Genomic DNA, 18,177 nt, shown 5'->3' on the forward strand with positions numbered 1-18,177 from the left:
ATACTGTTAAAAGCGGCGTTAAACCAAACTCACTCACAGCTCCGTGTCGGGTATGCTGTAATATATTTGGGTAAAAACACAAAATAGAACCTGAATATGCCATCAGAGGGGAAGACCATGCAAATCGAGACTCTGGAACGTCAAAGTCAACGTCAACGTCAGATAGCACGTGAAACGTTTCACAACGTTGACGCTGAGTAAACATTTCTACCGCAAGGCAGTGTGCATTTTCTTAGTATATTGTTCAACATACAGTTTAACGGGTCATGGTTCAGTTGTCTAACACGTCTTGGTACTGTTGTCAACAAGTTTGGTTGTTGTTGTTTTTTGTACAGTTGTCAACAAATCTGGTACAGTTTCAACGGGTATTGACAGTTGTCAACAAGTTATGGTACGGTTTTCAAGGGGTCTTGGAAAAATGGGTTAGGGGTGCGAGTATGGCTAGTTTGTCTACATTGCAGTGACATATATAAGGCACAATGCACGAACACACGTGACAGCAAATCCTTCGCAACAATCAGAAATCTACAATTAAGCACGCAATGGCGACAGATGGTTAACAGCACATCGTCAACACGACGATTCAGTACACAGTTATATAGTACCGTCCCGCTGACCATCTTCTTGTTTCTTGTGGAGGTGAGAAATGCGTTGTTCTATGAGCTGATGGGCCTCAAGGTAAAGGGTGGGCGTGGTTGGAAGCTCAGTTTCAACAGTAGGGAGGCCTCTCGTTCGGCGTCTGAAAATTAGCAGATAAACACTCGCAAAACTGAAAACACATGTTTTTGCGACATTTTCCGTTGCTATGAGATAGGCATGATGTCATTCTGGAAGGATAATTATGATGTCAGGTTGGGATGAATGACGTCATATTCCTTCGTGATGACTAAACCCACCTAATCTGCGGAATGTAGAAAATTAGTAAATCGAAGTTGTTCGAATACATATTGATCAATGTTAGATAGAATGGATCGGCTGGTGAGGCTCAGTGACTTTGGTGAAAAGCGTGTCTCTCTCTCTCTCTCTCTTTATATATATTATTATTATTATTATTATTATTATTATTATTATTACCTCACACCGATGTAGCTGATGATGATGAAGATACCGGCAATGATGACAAGTGCGACTGGAACAAGCACTGTCCATAGCTTGACTTTCCACAGCATAGAAAACAAATAATCAGACTGATGTATTTGATGACTTTCACATATCGAAGCAGATGCACAAACAATTTGGATTTGTGCAAACCATTAATACACACATTTACGTGATTGTCAGCATGAATGAACTTCTGTTTAGTTACCGGATACACGTAGATGAGATTGTTACTGAGGGAGTTTGGTTTATGTACGCTTTGATTTCCTATATATCACGGAATTCCAACCCGAAGTGATACTATTCTTAGATATTTACCTATATGATGCAACATACAGATACATGTAGAGTATGGTGCTGACAAAGCTAGAAATATTATCAGTGCGAGATCTGGCTTTCGAATCCACGAACACGGGTTTCCGACTGCACAGTGAGTTGCTGCGCCTTACACGACTGTGTCTCATCGACACTCCAACCCATACACACACCACTTTCTAGATAAGATAATGTCATATGGTCGGTTTTAATATTAGCCTGTCTGTCAGATTAAATCTACGGAGTATATCTATTACAATTGGTACGGACAATCCACCTTCACTGAGTGAATGAACAATTTGTTGATATTCATGGACTGGAGGGGAGAAAGGGATTTTGGGATTGGCAAGGATGTAAGATAGTCATTAATCAAAACTATGAGCCTAAATATTCTACATGTATTTAAAAATATAATCTTGCAACAATGTTTTTTTTTTTATAGCAGACAATTTTGTTAAGTCTGAAGCATACTTATTTGTTTTTCAAGCATTTTTTTCGATAAAATCCCTTTACAAAATGTGTATATAATGTAAACATATAAACGACATGTTTAGGTCTAAACATGTTTAGGAATGTGTTTAAATCCTAAAAGCAATACACATTTGAATGTTCTATATAAACACGTTTAGGGCAAAACACATGAAATGAGCTATCGTCTCACAACCTAAACACCATCTAAACACAACACCCTATAACGTAAACATATTTAAAATCTAAACTTATGTAGAATTTAAACATGTAAAAACTTATTTACGACAAAATGTACATCATGTATATCATTATGTATTATCCCAATAATCTAAACGTTTTTAATATTTAAACATGTTTAAATAACGGCTTATCTTTGCACATTAAGATAATATAGATGAGATGTGTTATTGAATTAAATCTGCAAATCAGATTCACACGTGGAACAATACTAACATAAATATATAAATTGCAATTATACAGATTTCTTTCAGTTTTGGTCTTCCTTCCACAGACTTTTCAATCCTAGCAAAGAATACTAGTAAGATATGATATTTTATGAGTGTTTATATTTGCAAAAGGTTTTGAAAGTTTGATGTAAAGGGATTGGCTCTTGAATAATGTATAATAATATTTGATGAAATGCTACACATTGTATTTTATTTGAAATGTGAATAAAGATTTAAAACAAAACAAAAACAACAACATAGATATATACAAATAAACAAAGTTAATGGTGAATAGGAAAATTGACTCTCCGAAGCACAGGGGCGGTCGGGTAGCCTAGTGATTAAAGCGTTCGCTCGTCACGCCGAAGTCCCGGGTTCGATTCCCGACATGGGTACAATGTGTGAAGCCCATTTCTGGTGTCCCCCGCCGTGATGTTGCTGGAATATTGCTAAAAGCGGCGTAAAACCATACTCACTCACTCCTAAGAACAGGTGATAGCGTGAAGGACTATCAATCAAGACGTTGCAGGTTGGTGTCCCGCTTGTGTTATGTTCTAAATGTGTGACTGCTGTGTGACTAGTACCATTTCTGTCATACAGGAAACGAAAGCTGACAATGAAAGTTCATCTGATTACTACGACAGACCCTTATACTTTCGTTGTAAGTCACATTTATACCCTGAACACGTTTAGCTCCTAAACACATTAAAATGATGGGACAATGGGCGAATTTAGGTTCGTGTACATATTTCATAGTGACTAAACAAGAAATGGTTATTCCATGGTGATGTATTTGATACAGGTATCACAACTGTGTTTTGGCCCTTAAGTTCACAATGTTTTGGAGACTGTTTTAAATCTAGTAACGTTTAGATAACGTTTATAATGTTTTGGTCAAATCCAATTTTCAGGTGTATACTTTCCTTTGCCCGGTAGTGTATGTATCTGCGATGTATGTGGTAAATAACGTGACCTACCTGCAGTCGGGACAGCAGCTGTTGTGACAGGGGGGTCAGACGTGGAATCTAAATAAATAAAGTCAATTAATTATTACAAGGATAATATACTAGTATATATATCAGAAATGTAAGCAGACAGGACAATATCATCACACGTCTTGATACCGAGACAACAGAGCTTACCACTTTCAGAGACCATATCTATTATATGGTCTCTGCCACTTTATGTCGACAAGACTCATTTGAAATATAATTTTCAGCGATGCTACACTGAAACATGAAAAGATTCGAGACGTATCTGACACAGGTGCTGTGTATGTCTCTACCTACCCTCGTATCTGACACAGGCGCTGTACAGGGTGTAGGCGATGTCGTTACTGACGTTGCACTGGACACAGAGCCCCGCTCTGTCATTTCTAGTTGACGTGATGGTCAATGACTTTTTGTTTTTGCCGAAAAAAAGCTTTTCCGTCCCTGGAAAACAATGGTAAGAGACAATCATGTCATTCATAATTATAACACCATGTTCACGAGAACGCCGTTCGAACCTTGGATATGTTTGTGACGTGTGCCACAAGCAGGGCAGGATACGCTCACCTTTTCGTGAACACTTTATTTCTTATTATTATGGAAATGGTCCTGTCGCTTTTGTGTACAAATAATAATATCATTTCACTTATATTAATTGAGTTAGGCAATTATATATGTATTATCTAGCAGCTATACTTGATCTCACGATCAGGGTTTTGCTGTTAATAATGTCTATAAAGATAGACTCTGTTGTATTGTGTTAAGTCACGTTAATCTGAGAATGTGACATAATACTGTTTTAAGAGATAACTAATTGAGAAACCAATGTAGATAGTTCGGGGTGAAAGAAAAGAAAAGGTTTCAGCGCTGCACGGACGGGGGTATTATAAACATAGTGCTACAGTTATGTTATTGTGAGATACATTGAATGTACAAACATTTATACTATATTCGGTGCAATATACAGGTGAGAACAAAGAAACAATAATCAAATTTGAACCGGAAACAACAAACTGCAAATTTGTCAAGATCAAATTATGATTAATTTATAAAACCTTCACTTAGTTTTCTGACTTTACGAAAGTGTGATTAAAGTCTCCACCTTCAGCTTGTGGCCATCCATCAACAAACCATCTGGATTCCAAGTGACCGTCTTCTGGTGCGCAGTGGTACGTGACGCTAGTTCCGGTGAGGAGGACACGTGACTCAATAGGCTTCGCCAAGGCTGGTGTTTCTGTGGAAAATGATGTAGTCTCAGTCATGATATTGAATGTCATGATAGGTCATCCTCATATAACTTTACCCAAGTTTGCTTAATACATAAGCAAATACTTGTCGTTTGCGTATCTGGGTGTTTAGTTCCTTCTCTGCAAATGGATTAATGTTAGCTTTCAACAACAATAGTGATGAAACAAATATAACGTAATATTGGTTCACGAGACAGGCAATGTCATTTTGATCTGTATGCATCTGCTTCAACTAATGAAAGGACCGATGCAAATGGAAGTATGACTATTTGGAATGTGAGATGTTCTCAGCATTGCAGTCTTGCCCCTTCTATTAGAGCTCCTATATCTACTAGTGAGTGAGCGAGTTTGATTTGACGCCGCTTTTAACAATATTCCAGTTATATTACGGTGTGTTACCTTAATGTGGGCGGCAAGCCCGAAGTGATGCAGGCCTCAGACGTTTACCACGATTCCTCACATGGGTACAATGTGTGAAGCCCATTTTGCGGTGTCTCCTGCCGTGATATTGCTGGAATATCGCTAGAAGCGGCGTAAAACCTCTCTCACTCATACACTCTGGGGTTTCTCATATAAACATTTTAGATGAAAACAACATACTTTTAACATGTAATTGAATCGCTGATTCAGCTTCTCCTGATGGGTTTTTTGCTGTACAGGTATAACTGCCACCATCACTGACGCTTACGTTGGCTATACGCAGTTGCTTCCCTTTGGTCTCGGGAGAGCTGTATTTGTGACGGGCTTCGTGGTTGTATTTCCTCGTCCATGTTACTGTGGGCTCAGGACTGAAAGAACGTATACACTAAATGATGACATCCTCGATAATACAGGGTTTGATATCTCCATCCATTCTCATATATACCCTGGATCCATCCATCTATCTATCTATCTATCTATCTATCTATCTATCTGTGTGTGTCTGTCTGTCTGTCTATCCACCCACCCACCCATCGTATATATATATATATATATATATATATATATATATATATATATATATATATATATATATATATATACCTCTGTGTGTATGTATAAACAGCTATTTATCATGTCAACAAAATGTAAGAAATTTTGTAAATCGATGAACAAGGTACTCACTCCCCACCGAAGCTGCATTCCAGTGTGACGTCATCGCCTTCGGCGGCTGACGCTGTTTCAGTGCTGCTTATGAGAACTGGTTTTCTGTTTACTCGATCTGGACAACAAACGTTACACGCTTGTCACTTACACATACAGCCCACCAGGGGCACGGGTGCAGGTGGTTGTACAGAGGTGCGCAACTGAGACATGCAAAGATCGAGTGAGTGAGTCAGTTGGGTTTAACGCCGTTTTTAACAGTATTCCAGTTATATCACGGCGTGTCAGCTTAATGTGTGAGGAAATCCCGAAGTGATACAGGTCTCAGACGTTTACCACGGGCATGGTGCTGACAGACCTAGAAACAAACCTAGGAACATAATCGGGGCGAACCGGGTCTCAAACCCACAATCATAGGTTTCTGGCGTGCCCAAGGGACGCAACTCTGCACAGCGAATCGCGGCGCCTTAGACGACTGGGCCATCCGTGCCCCCTGCAAAGATCGAATACAAAAAAGAATGATTGTGGGTTCGAATCCCTGATTCGCCCTGATTATGATACTTATGATTATGATACCCTGTCTATGCTCGTAAACGTCTGAAACCTGCATCACACTTCCCTTGCATTTTAAACTGTTAAGGCTTTATACATACAGCTGAAATATGATCCGTGCAAGACTCCACGAACCAGATACGAGCTCACGATAAAGTATCATTGACGATACGTATATGCTGTCTGGGCATATCAAAGAGTGGAAAAGTGTTGTTTCGTAGATAAAACAAAGAAACAACCTACGTGTCCAGGCGTCTTTCAAGACAAAGGTTGTATTTCCTACAATGGTTTGTTGTAGTTTTCTGCTGTGCACCTTACAGTAGTAGGGCTTTCCAAAGTCAGCAGCTGTGAGGTAGAGGAAGTTCAATGCCCCTGAAATCAGAAGTAACTTCTTGAGGAGTTTTTCTGAATTTTATTTTTATTAAATGACTGGTCTCGCCTACGTAACTATATGACATAACCCTGTTCTATTGTTAAAATCGTAAGTAAATGTAAGTACCAGAACACCGGAGCCCACAACCATTAACAGTCCTAACTCATTTTCTTTTTTGAAAACTTATCATGTAAAGTATTTAAATATAACAGTGACATATGCACCAAAGGTGTCGTCAGTAAAATAGAAATGACGTTTTATTGTTTTGATACATTGACAACAAACGGCATCAACGCTCATTTTACTGTTTCCTAAAACGGACCGGAGACCCAGCTCAATTTACAAATTAGCTATTCTGTGACCCCAATTCACTCCGTTGTTTGAACTTGGAACAAATCCTTAAATTAATGTTTAGACACATGTTCAGCAACACCCTCGATCCACCTCTCACCTAATGCACGCATATTGTTGACGAAATTATCAGTTTATATAATCATTGACACATAATTTATGAAGATTTACTATTGACAAAGTTACGGTAAAAACGACAGGGTTATGTAACATGAGAATATCATTTAAATACGGAGGTATCAAAAAAGGAAGTTAAAGGTAAATGAAGAAATTCGTAAAGATAAGAAGGGTTACATTGATATCTTGTTGTTTAAGTAGGTTGTATGAACACAAAATGCAATGTGTATGTTCAGTCTTACCATGTAAGACGTATATGTAAACGGTCATCAAGTACCGGGCAAAGATTGTATGTGTTCATTCGCTTTGTATCATGTACATTCCTAGCATACTCAAGCTCTATTTAAGTCACGACATTATCGAGGAAATTACACGTACAATTTTTGGCGCAATTGGGCACCGGTCAGTGGATCACTATCCTGTTTAAAAAAAATGGTTGAATGTTTAAAGCATCAAACGTGATAACCAGTAAGTGGTACATACTTTGAGACGAGCGTGTAGTCGTGTTAAAAAATCTCATTGTAACTATGAGTGAGTATGGTTTAACGCCGCTTTTTGCAATATTCCAGCAATATCACGGCGGGGGACACCACAAATGGGCTTCACACATTGTACCCATGTCGGGAATCGAACCCGGGTCTTCGGTGTGCCGAGCGAACGCTTTAACCACTAGGCTACCCGACCGCCCTTTATTGTAAGTATGATAGGACATAGTAGATATATCCATTTTTGTAAAATGCTTTGCTTTTGTAAATGCATAACCATGAATCACGTGTTGACAAAGCGCATACCGTCAATATCTATGTACAAGTTTGTAGCTCCTTGGACTTCTTTCTTGTCTTTAAACCACGTGACTTCACCACGTGGTATGAAGTACTTCGTGACGTCACAGGGTAGCAGATATGGATCTCTGATGATGTCATGCCAGTAGTGGACGACGGGTATTTGAGTGAGAACTACAAACAGTCATTCAGAATATTATGTTTGCAAAGCCAAAACAAAGTTGAAATATATCTTATTGTAAGACTTATATTTGGCTATATATATCTGAGATTTTTGGAAGGAGGCATGTGACATTTTTCCAAAAATATTATGTGTTCATGAAATAAGCGGAAACATAATTTTGCCCTGGGGTGTACCAAATAAAATCGTTCGATGGAAGTTGTTAACAAATGTGAGTCTCCTTTCAGATTACAGAATGATTGTCTCTGGGCAAGAAGAACCAGAGAACCACATGTTTTGTCTCGAATTCTGCAGCGCGGATTGCGGCGCCAAAGTGATGCAGGTGAAACCTACGAGCACGGGTATGGCGCTGACAAACCTAGAAACATATTATTAACCTGGGCAAACCGGGATTCGAACCCAGGAGGGTTTTTGGCGTGCCCAAGTGGCGCAAATCCGCACGGCGAATTGCGGCGTAATGTATACTACTCAAAAGAAGTTAAGGACCGCCTGATTCATATTACTATAAAATACAACATGGCATGCCAGATTACCTGTAGTAATATGAAAGAATCAAGTGGTCCTTAACTTCTTTTGAGTAGTATATAAAGAACGTGTAGTCCTTGTTGAAAATAAAATGTTCTACTTAAATACTTTAAGATTCAGATGAAGACATCGGTACATCATAGGTGTAGGACTCTGTTTTGCAAGTAGCGGCCTTACCAGCAATCTTCAGCACAATTGTCTCTGACAAAAGCGTTCCTTTAGAGGTGTTCACCAGACAGTTGTACGATCCCTCGTTTTCTGCAACTAATTGCCTTGTGAAAGTGTCTTCCACTTCAGTTGGGTAGTCACATGTCGTATCTGTCTTTGACGTGGCGCCATCGTAGACCCACGATATGCTGCAACAGTTATTCTTAAATGTGACCATTCCAACAATGTGATCTTCGGATCTTCGGATCACATACATTACACAGCTGAACTTTCGACCCTTAAGAAAGTGCGTGATGGGATTCGGTTGACCACCGCTTTGAACAGTATTTCATTTATATCACGTCGTGTCTCCTTGACGTGGTAGGACTCCTTTGACTTTAACGTACTAGGAATTGAGCCAAACCAACGGTCAAACGATATGCAAAGGCTGGGCGACATAAAGTAACACTTACTAACTAACTACTATAATATAAAATGTCAATGCAAGAGAATAACCAGTATTGATTATCCGCCCGCCGAAACGGATTCCATTTGAGTAAAGAGCAAAATAGCTGTGAAAATGATATGAATGAACCTCTGACAATCAGTGATGACACCAGGTGTCATCAGAGACCCTATATCATATGGTCTCTGGTGTTATACTATAACCAAATAACAAAGGGATTCCTTTCTGTACAGACATGACTGTTGAAACGTCTTGGGCATACTTGTAGAAACAATGCCGTGTGCCAAAAGTAGCACTTGTAAGCCTCGTTATAGAATTAATCATAATTGGAATTAAAAAGTCGATCTACGATTCCGACTGTATCATGAGCCTGCGTTTATAACGCCGCTTTTAACAGTATTTAGTTAATTCACGGTAGATCTCAGATGTTGGAAAACACACGAGCACAGGTTTTGAACAGGCCTAAGGGAGGTAACTCGGCATAGAGAAATTTGGCATCTAAGAAGACTGCGCCAGCCATTACATTCGGCCGTAATAAAAAGGCATATTTGTGAATGTATGTACACTTATTTAAATGATATTTGTTTGCAAAACAATAAAAAATAAATATATTTACGAACAGTTTCAAATTGTATTCTCGATGTTATTCAATACCATCCTCACGCAAACAATCAGAATCTGTGGGTATACTTTTCTAATTTAAAAGGCGATTATTTTCCCTGTGGTACTCTATCATTACGGATACTGTAACTGTCCCGTAACTTGTTTACCTTCGAATTCCACTTTTAATTTCCTTGTCAGGGTCACACAGTAAGGTCACAAGGCTGCCTTCACTGACGTAATGAACCTTCCTGTTGACGGTGAAGGCAGAACGCGATACCCAAACACGGACACGGATGGTCCCACTGTCTGTTGTCTCTTCGGATGTCCCGGGGCCCTTAAAGCCCAGCGCATTAACACACAACTCTGTCCATAAAGCTAATATAAGAGGGGTAAGGGTCATTTTGTGGACAACGAGACTGCAAAAAAACAGAAACATCCTCGATTATCCAGGGTATTGTATATCCATTCTAAGATTCTATTATGCTTATTATGCTAGGTACTAGGTACCAGTTCGGCAGCTGACTGTAATGTATCAAGGTCGAATGTCTATATTTGCGGCAATCGAAATCATAACGCAGCTGTGATTGGTTTGTTGTTTAGCGCCGCACTCAGCAATATCCCAGCTATATGACGGCGGTCTGTAAATAATCCATTATGGACCAGACAATCCAGTGATTGATATCATGAGCATGTGGTAGTGAATGGACACTAGGGGCCACTTGCACAAAAAGATCTTACCACTAAGACTATTGTAAGCCTATGTTAAAGTATGGGAGTTAAGATCATCTTAGCGCTAAGATCGCTTTGTGCAAGTGGGCCCAGAAATAAAGAATTATTGGAAGGACATGTTACAGACTATTTGTTTGTCGTTTTACGCCGCACTCAGCAATATTCCATCAATATGACTGCATCAACCAAGTCAGCGAGCCTGATCACCCGATCCCGTTAGTCGCCTCTCACGACAAGCATAGTCGCATTTTGTGGCAAACATGGGTTGCTGAAGACCTATTGTACCCCGGATAGTCACGGGTTGTTAATCGAGGATTAAGTTGTTAGTTTGCTGGGCAGAAACGTTATGCATTTCATTTTTTCTTCTGTCGTTTTTTTTCGAATATTCAGTTTTTACTACAGTTTTCATCGAATTCCTGTTTTTATGCGTTTGAACAGTGGTCCAGCAAAATGATGCCGACTTTTAAATAGAGGAGTGTAGACCAGATATTAATCCTGTGATTGTTATTAACAGCAACGTCATCGGGATACGATGACTCGGAAACCCCAGTCACCGAGCCCGACGACTTGATCCATTCTAACCAGGAATTCCTACGGGGTCTATAATTACTGAGGGGCGGTCGGGTAGCCTAGTGGTTAAAGCGTTCGCTCGTCACGCCAAAGACCCGGGTTCGATTCCCGACATGTACAATGTGTGAAGTCCATTTCTGATGTCCCCCGCCGTGATATTGCTGGAATATTGCTAAAAGCGGCGTAAAACCGTACTCACTCACTCACTATAATCACTGACCAGTTTAGACAGTGTTGGTGAAAATATTTTAATGTATTTCTTTTGGCTGATTAAAGTTACGAAGATGCATTTATGCATGATTAACACTCAGAGAGAACAACGAAAATCTCACCCTTCTGTACTCACCCGGATATCTGTATCCAGTTAAACTGTTTGAAGCATCATCTGTGTCTCTTCCAACACAGCCATGTGATGTTTTCTCTCTAGCTCTTGTCGAGGCTATCCCATGCCATAATGCGGCCAGTTGTGCTTTGTAATAAGTGTGACCTAATGAAGACTCCCTACACCTACTGATACACGTGATAAAATGAAACGAGGAAATAATTCTATGATGATTGGTACTCCCACGTAATCCGGTACGTCAACGACACATTTAAGTTTTGTGTTATGGACTTGCATCACCTGGGTCATATAACTGGTACACATTTCCCCGTTTCCCCATACTTAGCTGATTTATCTTCTTATGAAACTATTGTCAGAACATGCTGACAAACACGTTTCGTGTGCCACCGCGTCAGCAATATTCCAGCTATAAAATTGTGTCAAATACATGTGGATGTTATCAAGGAGTGAGTGAGTATGGTTTTACGCCGCTTTTCGCAATATTCCAGCAATATCACGACGGGCGCCACCAGAAATTGGCTTCACACATTGTACCCATGTCGGGAATCGAACCCGGGTCTTCGGCGTGACGAGCGAACGCTTTAACCACTAGGCTACCCGACCGCCCCTGTTATCAAAGAGGATGTCCAGTATTTCACATATTGTGAATCTTGATGACATGTGCTGACATTGTTCACAAACTGTCTTGAATCGGCTTTGTGACACTTCAAAGCTCATAGCACTGTTGTTGAAATAGGCGTTATACCTTCACATTCCCCATGAGGGGAATCGAACCTAGGTCGCGTGAATAACGCCATTATAAACCACAGTGACACAGTCACACTACATAAACCATTCATAGGGGACACGGGTGGCCTAGTCGTCTAAGAGTTGCTGTACAGAGTTGCGTCCCTGACACGCCGCGATGTAACCAGCTGATCTTAGAGCATGTCAATATATCACTGCAAGCACTCAAAGAGATCCTATGTTATCATGATATCTGTGGGTTAAATTTCCATTTCAAAAATATAAACCAGCAACCTTAAAGTGTACAGAAAATAGAAAAATGTATCCAGTTTTGTAATATATAGTACCTGTGGAGCTATAAGGTTCACCTGATGTTTTTGCAAAGTTTGCATTAAATCAATTATACGGGTAAACAACATAAAAAACCCATACTTTTCATTATAATAGATACATCAACTTCAGTAAACAGTTAAGAATTGGGTCAGAGTTTTGTTATCCCTGACGGAATTATATATATATAATTTTGCCGGTCAACATGCCACACCGTAAGATAACCTGAGCTTGCTGCTATAAAAATAGTCGAAAATAGACTGCGATTATACATAATTATAATAAAAAGAAATAACAATCACAGGTAAGGCAAACTTGTTATCTGTTAGTCAAATTTCGTTTAAAAGAAACAACAATTAAATTAGAACTGATATTAAAAAGATCCTTTATGAATGAAAAATACATGTGATTGAAAAATCAACTCGGTCAAGCAAGACATGCTTGAGTGTGATGCTTTCATCATAAGGGATGCAGAACGGAGGATCCTCGCCTTTCAATAAATACTCAAATATATAATAAGATGGGAACTTTAATGACAAGAAACACATAGTGATGCCCCACTACCAGCTTCAAATGTTGCACAGTACCACACTTTCTTAAATTTGGAACGTAACTGACTGAAAATAGCCTTAAGAAATTTAACTTCCAGTAATGTTAAATCGGAAATGTAAAAATAAGGGTAAAAGTTTACGATATCGAATGTCACATGACATTGTGCTGGGTCCCACTACTTACTACCCATATATCACATTTCAATACATTTAGAAGCAAAAAGGCCGAGTAATGTCCATAAACGCTTATTTTCAATATGGCTGCCATGACGGCCATATCGAAATTCGGACTCCAAACTCTCAAACAAATTGGACAGACAGATATTTTGTTTACGTCTCACAGGCAAACATAAATACATAGATAAAACATTTTAAAATATACACCATTCCTTTTGGAATTATGAGAGACTAAATCTAAATTATATACAAAATTATTACTCTGAAAATAAAAAGGTATAAAATACAATTATAGCTAAAAATAGATGCACCCATTACTATGTGCTATATAAACGACGACGCCTGCGTTCGAGTATTGCATAAGTGGTTTTGACAACAATATTTACTTAATCAATAGAGGAGAACAAATAACATAGTTTTTCAACATCACTAAAATCATAATAAGTTTCATTCATCTCATATGCAGTACATTCCCTGGCATGTCTCACCTCATCATATACAGCACATTTCAGTATAACGGGGTCTCATCTTCTGTCTCATTACAACACAGAGGGCAGATACGATGATCTACAGGGGGGTTCTCATACCGACCAGTCTCTATTCGGATCAGGGCGACCCCACATCTAAACTTGGCCATAGCACTACGTGTGATTTTGGTAATTACTTTGTGACATAAGGTTCTGTAGTTTATGCGGATTTAAAAAATCTATAAGTACGGAGTTTGCCACTATCGTTTCTCACATTTTCTTCCAATGTTCTTAATACGCACGACCCACGACAGACAAACGGCCATGACTAGTGCTAACAGGACTTCCAGTCAGGTCAGCTAATACAACACCAACATTTTGAGTGATTTCAAATTTATTTGCAGAAATAGATTACAAGAGGAAGGCAAGCATTATATATACATATACTATTAACTCAAATGTTTCACAATAAACCACAATAAAAAAACCAAAACATTCAAAGCTTGAAACACCTAATCTTAGTCATTATAAAAAATACAGTATCTAATTGCGTGCGTGGATGCCACTGGGCAATATTCAAGCTATAGGATGGCGGCCTGTAAATAATCGAATCTGGACCAAACAAACTAGAGATTGATATTAGGGGCAACAATCTACACTATCGGGCGAGACCCGTGAAGATTCCGGGGTAGAATAGGTCTTCAGCAACCCATGCTAGCCGTAAAAGGGGACTATGCTTGTCGTAAAAGGCGACTAACGAGATCGGGTGGTCAGGCTCGCTGACTTGGTTGATGCATGTCATCGATCCCAATTGCGTGCATCGATTCTCATGATATTAATCACTGGATTGTCTGGTCCAGACTCGATTATTTACAGACCGCCGTCATATAGCTGGAATATTACTGAGTGCGGCGTAAAACAACAAACCAACCAACCAAAACTATCGGGCGACCTTGACACGCCTTAAAAAGTCGTCGGTCCTTATCCATCTATTAAATCGCCTCATACGACCAGCAAAGGGATGAATTCTAATTATGAATTCCACGGGTTCCCAATGTAGGGTGCCAGAGACAATTTCTACCCCCGGGATCATTTGAATGTATGACGTTTAGAGTAATTACTGCATAAAATCATTGTGGCTAACAACTTTTCTCACTTTCTTATTTGACTTCATTTAGTGAAGAGCATCCTCCAGTCGCCATTAAGGACTATCAATACTGTGCTGGTCCCGTGAACGTTCCGGGTTTGACTAGGTCTTCAGCAACCCATGCTTGCCGTAAAAGGCGACTAACGGGATCGGGTGGTCAGGCTCGCTAACTTGGTTGATACATGTAATCTTACCCAGTTGCGTAGATCGATGCTCATGATATCAACCACTGGATTGTCTGGTCCATCTTATTTGCCTCCATTAAGTGATGAGGCTCCTCCAGTCGCCATTAAGGACCTTCAATAATGTGCTGGTCCCGTGAACTTTCCGAGTTTGACTAGATATCAACCACTGGATTGTCTGGTCCAGACTCGATTATTTACAGACCGCCGTCATATAGCTGTAATATTGCTGAGTGTGGCGTTAAACAACAAACAAACCAACCAACAAACAAAAAAACAACATATTTAGGCGGAAATTGAGATCATAAATGTTAGCATTTCCGGCATCAATCTGATACATCATCGCAATATTATGAAATTAATAATAAACTAATAAGTAACATTTAAAAGGCATTTTAGTACTGGCATTTGTACTTCAAACGTAAATTGTAGAAATGGTCAACTATTGCAAGACCAGATGAGGCTGGTCACTTCAATGAGAAAACGTGTGTTTCTAATTCCAACACACCTTGTCCTGCTATGAGCAGCGGAAGGAGGTACACCCAAATCATTATGAACACATTTCAAAGTGGTTACAACCTCACCAGACCCTGATGTACAGGTTAGTACATGACACACGAGCATGGACATTACAAATGGAAACGGCGCCTTCAAGACATCAGCAAGGGAAGCGAGCAACTGCTGAATGCATTTGTTTGTCATGAAATTGACAGCCAACATGTACGCCCTTGTGAATGCAAGGTAGAAAAGTCATAAATCGCACCCTGGTCTATATAATTTCGTTCCAGAGGTCATCTTGCTGTTGTTTCTTTGCGACCTGTGCGATGCGCCCTTTATCCGATGTCTGTTCTATAAGCTGATGGGCCTCCCAGTAGATGCTAGCCTTGTTTGGCAGGTCCACTGTGCTTCCTACGGTGGACAGGCGCTTCTTCTCATTTGCTCTTCGGCGCCTGATAAGGAAGCAAGATAAAACAAGGTGAGGTGAAATTGGGTTTAACGTCGCGGTTATTATTAAGATTATTGCACTTATATAGCTACGTGCATGCACGTGTGTATGTGGCCGCTTGTACTAGTCCGGACTGATGCCGATTTATAGTGCTAGCCTACTGAGATACCATGCCGCAGTTTAACATGAATGCCCCACTCAGTATACTGACTCCGAGCCGACCAGTTCTTGTTTTAGTTCCTTAATGACGAGCCCACAGGGTAACAACAAGTACCATTTTTTAACGTCTTTTGGTATGACGCGGCCGGGGATCGAACCCCGGACCTTCCGCTCTCTGGGCGGACTCTCTACCACTAGACCACGGAGGCGGTCTAAGATAAAACAAGTGTCCATGAATAAAAACGACAAAACCCTTAAAGTACGATTCCGACGAGAACATGAAGATGTGTTTATGAATCACTAACAACTAGTGAATGTAATGGAAGAGAATACTTGATGCCGAGAGAGGACTATTTAAGAAATATATATATGGGGGCGTTATATGATTTTCTGAAAAACAAATTCGCTCATTTGAAACAAAAACTAAATTTTACTGAGTATTTAAAAAAAGAATTCGCAGGTCATGCTGGTAACATCCGAATATCGTTGCCTAAGAATGAATATAACTTTGATATTAATATGTGTTTTTTATGCTTTTTTGTCTCAGCTGTGTACCTCACGCTAACGACGACCACGGCGATGATGATGACGACGGCAGTGACAATGACGACGGGATTAAGAACCCACCACAGCTTGAATGTCGACAGCGTAGATGGATCTTAAGAGAAAACAGAGACATCCTTGGGGCCAGTTCACAAAAGCATGAAAACTCTTGGCAGTCAAGACAACTGATATTACCCCTGTGGTTTAGATATGGCCCAGATTACCGATGACTTCTAATTATCAGTATCATATTATACCTAACTCGGTCCCTGGTCTTTTGGTAAACCGTTTAACTGAATTTCCGTTCCTCTGTAAAAGTCGTACTTCTGCATTACTTGAACTTCTCAGAAACGTCGTTAGTGTCGACCCCGGAAACCCCTATACCCTGCACCACCGATGACCCTTTTTATGCTGAAGTGAGTTAGTGAGTATGGCTTTACGCCGCTTTTAGCAATATTCCAGTAATATCACGGCGCGGGACACCAGAAATGGGCTTCACACATTGTACCCATGTCGGGAATCGAACCCGGGTCCTCGGCGTGACGAGCGAACGCTTTAACCACTAGGTCCTTTTATACTGAACCCAGGGGACCTTGTAAGTGTAAATCCCGCTAAAACGGACACTCGTTAATCAAGACCCTGTTACTCCGGAATCCCGATCTTCACGCCTTCGTGAAGTTTACCAAGAAACGTACATACACGTTTCTAATTTTCTTGACTATAGAACTACCAGCCGAATGTGCACAAGAGGACGACCAAACGCACTTTTGTGTTTCATGAGATGTCCTTCCCAAACTGTCTTATGATCAAGAAATATGAATGCAAACACATTCATATATAAAGTGCATTGTACGGTAACATGTGAGGTAACATGATAACATCATTTTATTTCTCTTCATGAAAAACATTTTTCAGAAAACACAAATCAAGCCTGTGTGCCAAGGCCATGAAGGTTAATATACGCTGCAGTTGATTACCTTGCGTGTTGATGATCATGGTTGTTGTTGGTAGGTCTGCTTCAGTGGCTGGAACATAAGTGATGGAAGTGAGACGAGGTGAAATTGGTTCAAGTGGGTGAGTGAGGGTTTAACGCCGCTTTTAACGGTATTCCAGTTATATCGCGGCGTGTCAGCTTAATGTGGGAGGAAAGCCCGAAATGATGCAGGTCTCAGACGTTTACCACTTCGGTGAAACCCACGAGCACGGGTATGGTGCTGACAAACCTAGAAACATCATCGGGGCGAACCGGGATTCGGACCCACAATCATAGGTTTCTAGCGTGCCCAGGGGACGTAACTCTGCACAGCGAATCGCGGCGCCTTAGGCAAATGGGCCACCCGTACCCCCACATCACGTTCAAGACATAAAGCGACGTGCATGTGCAAGGCTATAGGAGAAGACATTGAACGTCCATTTGGGTGAGTTTGGGGGTTTAGGTGGATTGGTTGAGGTCTAGGTTTCGCTGGGAGGAAAGACCGAAGACGTGTGCCACTTTAGCGAACCCCCGAACTGACGAACCTACATTTAGATACATATTATCATGGCATATCTGGGACTCGAG

The 18,177-nt window shown here is 40.3% G+C and overlaps 2 protein-coding genes across 3 annotated transcripts in view; both read right to left on the reverse strand.

The window, feature by feature from the left end:
- Positions 1-12: 12 nt before the first annotated feature.
- LOC124147033 (hemicentin-2-like) lies at positions 13-11,541 on the reverse strand. The gene is made up of 12 exons (XM_048381762.1): positions 11,392-11,541; positions 9,914-10,162; positions 8,708-8,886; positions 7,834-7,998; positions 6,445-6,573; positions 5,671-5,767; positions 5,167-5,354; positions 4,422-4,553; positions 3,620-3,763; positions 3,308-3,355; positions 1,075-1,156; positions 13-739 (listed from the first exon to the last, which is right to left on the reverse strand). Exons 2-12 carry the CDS (start codon positions 10,144-10,146, stop codon positions 595-597), a joined length of 1,542 nt encoding a protein of 513 aa, XP_048237719.1. The 5' UTR covers positions 10,147-10,162; positions 11,392-11,541; the 3' UTR covers positions 13-594.
- Positions 11,542-14,457: 2,916 nt separating this feature from the next.
- LOC124149910 (hemicentin-2-like) overlaps positions 14,458-18,177 on the reverse strand; it is a 32,067-nt gene continuing 28,347 nt past the window's right edge. For both annotated transcript variants that reach the window (XM_048392256.1, XM_046521757.2), the window contains exons 11-13: positions 17,594-17,641; positions 16,629-16,731; positions 14,458-15,918 (exon numbers count right to left, since the gene is read on the reverse strand). In XM_048392256.1, coding sequence (XP_048248213.1) covers positions 15,738-15,918; positions 16,629-16,731; positions 17,594-17,641 — 332 coding nt within the window. In that variant the 3' untranslated portion in view covers positions 14,458-15,737. The remainder of the gene's footprint in view (positions 15,919-16,628; positions 16,732-17,593; positions 17,642-18,177) is intronic.

This window comes from Haliotis rufescens, unplaced genomic scaffold (assembly GCF_023055435.1).
Source record: "Haliotis rufescens isolate VD_foot unplaced genomic scaffold, xgHalRufe1.0.p SCAF_1, whole genome shotgun sequence".
Taxonomy (NCBI): domain Eukaryota; kingdom Metazoa; phylum Mollusca; class Gastropoda; order Lepetellida; family Haliotidae; genus Haliotis; species Haliotis rufescens.